This window comes from Rhinatrema bivittatum, chromosome 2, assembly GCF_901001135.1.
Source record: "Rhinatrema bivittatum chromosome 2, aRhiBiv1.1, whole genome shotgun sequence".
Lineage (NCBI taxonomy): Eukaryota > Metazoa > Chordata > Amphibia > Gymnophiona > Rhinatrematidae > Rhinatrema > Rhinatrema bivittatum.
In genome coordinates, this window is record NC_042616.1 from 17,588,413 (window position 1) to 17,594,135 (window position 5,723).

Genomic DNA, 5,723 nt, shown 5'->3' on the forward strand with positions numbered 1-5,723 from the left:
CCACTGTTGGAAACAGGATGCTGGGCTTGATGGACCCTTGGTCTGACCCAGTATGGCATTTTCTATGTTCTTATGTTCCACCTGCTGGTAGAGGTACATAACCCATTTGTGTGGATTGACCTGCCTGAATGCAGAAGAAAGGAAATTATCAGGTAAGTATTAATTTCTCCTTTCCTTTTCCCTGCAGAGAAGGAAACTAAACGGCTCTTTGAGATTTGGGGCACGATCCCTATGTGGCCATGGCTTGCAACGCCCCTGAATAGAGAATTCGTACATCACAGTGGGAGATATGTCACTGCCCAGGACACCAAACTCTTCCTGCCCTGTTAGGATTTAGCACAGTGAGTCCTTCTGATGGAATAGAACCAGATGTTCCTGATGTTCTGGATAATGCTCTTATAGCTTCCTTTTTATTATAATGTGATTTATCCACGCAATGACATTTCATATTCTCTGTCTCTGGTATTAGAGAATGTTTTCCAGTTTGATTTGAAAAACCCTGGGGTCTATGGAGGAAACTGATTCTAGGGGCAACACAGAGGGAACAAATTTGGAATTTCATGGGGAAGAGGGGTTCTGGTTTCCTCTTTTCAATGGTTGAATGTGAGAATAAATCCAGCTGAGATCTAAAGCATCCTAAGCCCCTCCAGGTGTCATTGAGTGTTTCTAATTTGTGTTTCAGGTGCGGGTGAAGTTTGAGGACATCGCTGTCTATTTCTCCCAGGAGGAATGGGGGTTTTTAGATGAAGGGCAGAAGGAGCTTTACAGGGACGTGATGAAGGAGAATTATGAGACCCTCATCTCCCTAGGTAAAAATTGCATTATCTGCATGTTTAGTGGACTCAAGGGCTGATTTACTGAAGGTCATTTGTGAATTTTCTCCTGACTCCAGCTCCAGCATTGCTCTGTGTCTGAGCTGGCACCTGAGATTGGTTGTTTGGATCTTTTCACGTGAGACGGCCCCTGTGAGGCAGTCTAGGAATTTATCTCAGATGTCTTACATGAGGCACCTGCTGGGGAGCATCCACAAAGTTTCTCAAGGGACTTGACTGAGCCCTCAGCAGAACCAGGACTACTGATCCCACCTGCCTTGTTACAGAATTGAATGGGCCAAATTTTAAAAGCGTTAATCGCAATAAAATATAAATACTTGGCCACACGTGAGCGACATGAATTTCAAAAGCTTCTAATTACTTGCGTGTGCTAAAAAAAAGGGGCGGGGCCAGCAGTTAAGTGTGTAAATCTGGCGGCCGCTGCTCGTGGCGCACTGTTAGCTGCGTATATTTCCTCGTGCTCCTGGTGAGGTGTAAGTCTGCAGAAATCACTTTTTAGGATTAACACGATAGGGTGAGGGGTCTTGCTCAACTGGGAGGAGTGCAGGATGAAGAACTAGAAGGGTCTGGATGCCCCTAAGATAGATTGGGCATACTGGTGCGCTAATGGGTAAAACTGGGAATGGTTTTAACCTGAGCATGTTTTAAAATCCTCTTCCCTGTACGCATTAAAGCCAACAAATTCTTAAGGAAGAAATGTGCTTTACCTCTGCTCGAGTACACGTGCTGGGCGTATTTTACATCATACACATGTACTTGTGCACGTGATTTAAAACTCCACCATAGCTTTGCTCACTCGCCCCCAGGTGCACGTAGGGTCGCGTGCATTCTTGTTTTACAATTAGCTGAATATGAACAGCAGGATACAAGAGGTCTGAGCTTGCTTCATGACTGTCATTACCCTGTGACATACTTAGCCATGCACTGATATAATAGGGAGGTTTCAGCTTGTCTGCATACTTCTAGCTGTCTCATGGCCATTTTTCCCTTCTCCCCTACTAATGGATCCATTCTCCTTCCTCTTCTGACGCTGACCCTACCCAATCTCATTCCCCACTTCTGTCCATTGGGAACATCAGGTGCACTGTCAGCCTCCCATATTCTCCACCTCCTTGGCCATTCTGTCTTCTGTTTTGTCCATTGCTTTACAAAGATTTCTTCCTCTCATTAAGCCATCACCTCTCACCCTAAGAGAATCTCACTGTCTTTCCTGTCATCACATCTGCCCTTCTCTGGATATCAATCTCAGTCCTGTCTCTCCGTGGTAACTCTCATCCTTCCCGTCCAAGCTTATCCTACGCCCACTCTCCTCCCTCTTCTCTCCCTCTCATGTTTTATCTATGGTGTATCCGCTCTGTTTCCTGCAAGCTTGCCTTCGTGCCTAACCTCTTATCTCTCATTCTATCCATCTTCTTTCGCTTCTGTGTTTATCCCACGGTTATTTTAATATTCTGTTACAGTTTTCATCTCCAACACTTCCATGAGGTAATTCCGGGCATCCACCACACTTTCTGTGAAGAAACAGCTCTTGATATTATTCCTAGTCCCCCCCTGGGCACTTTATATCATGACCTTTGCTCTACAAATTATTTTGCATTCAAAAGAAGTTTACTTCTTGAGCATTATTACCTTTCAGGTATGTAAGTGTCTCTATCATATCTCCCCCTTTCTCCTCTCCTCTAGGTTATACATATTTAGGAGCTCATCTCATAAGGCTTTTGGTGCAAACCCCATTGTTAGATGTTTTTCATGGTCCCCAGTGGTATCACTGTGTGACACTGCCAGAGCAGTGCTTATAGGATCAGAAACCCAGATCCATTTGCATGGTCACTAATACATGATTAATGTCGTCTTCTATCAACAGCAAGTGATGAGGTCACACAGCACAGAAAGGAGGAGAATCGAGAAGAACATCCTATTGAAGAAGGATCAGGGAATGCCTTTTTTAATGTTTCGCAGGGGACTGAGAGGAACAACACAAGGAATAGTCAGCAAGAGTCAGAGAAGAGGCAGACAGACCCTGCAGGATACTCACGCGATGGAGTCACAGCATGGGCGATGGAGGTCAAAGTCGTCCCTCAGCACTCGAGACCCGTGAGCACAGAGAGACCATTCCAGAGTAATAACAGTGGTCAAAAGATGTCTGACCTTCACCAGAGGGAGGGGAAAGGGAAGAAATCCTTTCTGTGTGACTCCTGTGGTAAAAGCTTTCATAAGGAATCACATTTAATATTGCACCAGAAATCCCACCCACTCCAACCACCGTTTCTATGCAGTAAACGTGGGAAAATCTTCAAGCAGAAGAAAAATCTAAAAGTGCACCTCAGCAGACTTAAATTAGAGCAACCCTTCCCTTCCAATGATTGGAGGAAAAATTTAATTAGTAAGTATAAGCTAAAATTACATCCCAAAATCCACACTGGAGTAAAACCCTTCTCTTGGACTAAAGGTGGAAAATGTTTTGTTAGAAAGAAAAACCTCACACCACCCCAGCAAATCCACACTAGAAACAAACGCTTTACTTGCGCAGAGTGTGGGAAAAGTTTCAGTCGTAAGGACACGCTAATGGTGCACCAGCGCGTCCACACAGGGAAGAGATCATTCTCCTGTACTGAATGTGGAAAACATTTCATTAGCAAAACACTACTCGCCCATCACCAGAAAATCCACAAAGGTGAAAGACCATACATGTGTACTGAATGTAATAAAAGATTCACTATGAAGAGCACCCTTACAACACACATGAGAATCCACACTGCGAAGAGACTATTCTCATGTAGTGAATGTAATAAAAGCTTCTCTGTGAAGAGTACCCTCACCACACACATGAGAATCCACACTGATGAGAGACTATTCTCATGTAGTGAGTGTAATAAAAGATTCACTGTAAAGAGTGCCCTCACAAGTCATATAAGAATCCACACAGGGGAGCTACCGTTCTCATGTACTGAATGTAATAAAAGATTCAGTGTGAAGGGTAAGCTCACAAAACACATGAGAATCCACACTGCTAAGAGACTATTCTCATGTAGTGAATGTAATAAAAGCTTCACTGAGAAGGGTGCCCTCACAAAACACATGAGAAACCACACAGGTGAGCGACTATTCTCATGTACTGAATGTAGTAAAAGCTTCACTGAGAAGGGTGCCCTCACAAAACACATGAAAATCCACACAGGGGAGCGACCATTCTCATGTACTGAATGTAATAAAAGCTTCCCTAAGAAGAGTGCCCTGACAAGTCACATAAGAATCCACACAGGGGAGAGGCCATTCTCATGTAGTGAATGTAATAAAAGATTCACTGAAAAGGGTGCCCTCACAAAACACATGAGAATCCACACAGGGGAGCGACCATTCTCATGTACTGAATGTAATAAAAGCTTCCCTAAGAAGAGTGCCCTCACACATCACATGAGAATCCACACAGGTGAGGGACTATTCTCGTGTAGTGAATGTAATAAAAGCTTCACTGAGAAGGGTGCCCTCATAAGTCACATGAGAATCCACACAGGGGAGCGACCATTCTCATGTAGTGAATGTAATAAAGCTTCACTGAGAAGGGTGCCCTCACAAGTCACATGAAAATCCACACAGGGGAGCGACCATTCTCATGTACTGAATGTAGTAAAAGCTTCACTGTGAAGTGTGCCCTCATAAAACACATGAGAATCCATACAGGGGAGCGACCATTCTCATGTACTGAATGTAATAAAAGCTTCCCTGTGAAGAGTGCCCTCACAAGTCACATGAGAATCCACACAGGTGAGGGACCATTCTCATGTAGTGAATGTAATAAAAGATTCACTGAGAAGCGTGCCCTCACAAATCACATGAGAATCCACACAGGGGAGCGACCATTCTCATGTAGTGAATGTAATAAAAGATTCACTGAGAAGGGTGCCCTCACACGTCACATGAGAATCCACACAGGGGAGCGACCATTCTCATGTAGTGAATGTAATAAAAGATTCACTGAGAAGGGTGCCCTCACAAGTCACATGAGAATCCACACAGGGGAGCGACCATTCTCATGTAGTGAATGTAATAAAAGCTTCACTGAGAAGGGTGCCCTCACAAGACACACGAGAATCCACACAGGGGAGCGACTATTCTCATAGAAATATAGAAATGACGGCAAAAAAAGACCAAATAGCCCTTCCAATCTGCCCAGCAAGCTCTCACACTTATTTTCCCATACTTATCTGTTTCACCAACTGCCAACTTGAGGGCCCTTGGTAACTGCTTGATTCCAATTTCCTGCCACCCCCTGCCATTGATGCAGAGAGTAATGTTGGAGTTGCATGAGTACCTTTTATGCAGAGAGTAATGTTGGAGTTGCAACAGTACTGTTGATGCAGAGAGTAATGTTGGATTTGCATCAGCCAACATAGTCAACTGATCTCCAACTACACCTTGGTTATCCATTCTATTGTTTTACATATGTAAATTAATAACCTATCCTTTCTCTTCCTTCTCATCCAAGTTCTTATCACCCTGTTATATGTAACTGCCTTTTCAGCACCTTGTTATAGTTATGTTTACTATGCACCCCTGTTTTATGTGAACCAGCATGATGTGACTGCTGTCTCGAATGCCGGTATATAAAAATTTGAAATAAATAAAATAAATGTACTGAATGTAGTAAAAGCTTCACAAAGAAGGGTGCTCTCACAAAACCCATGAAAACTCACATATAGGACAGGCCATTCTCAGGTATTAAATATGGAAGGTCCTTTTATTAGGAAGCAACATTTGTCAAAAGACCAGAAAATCCATTTGCCCCATTACAAACCATTTAAATGACCTGAGTGTAGGTAAAGCTTTCATGCTAAACATACACTTAGGGAAAGATTTTCAAAGCAGCACGTGGCCATCCATGTGCATGTG

The 5,723-nt window shown here is 43.5% G+C and overlaps 1 protein-coding gene across 1 annotated transcript; it reads left to right on the forward strand.

Moving 5' to 3' along the window:
* Nucleotides 1–518: 518 nt before the first annotated feature.
* Nucleotides 519–4,897, forward strand: LOC115083601 (oocyte zinc finger protein XlCOF6-like; the record flags this gene model as incomplete). Its single annotated transcript, XM_029587513.1, has 3 exons — nucleotides 519–809; nucleotides 2,698–4,263; nucleotides 4,431–4,897. Coding segments are annotated over exons 1-3 (2,067 nt in total), but the record flags the coding sequence as incomplete, so codon positions are not given.
* Nucleotides 4,898–5,723: the final 826 nt, after the last annotated feature.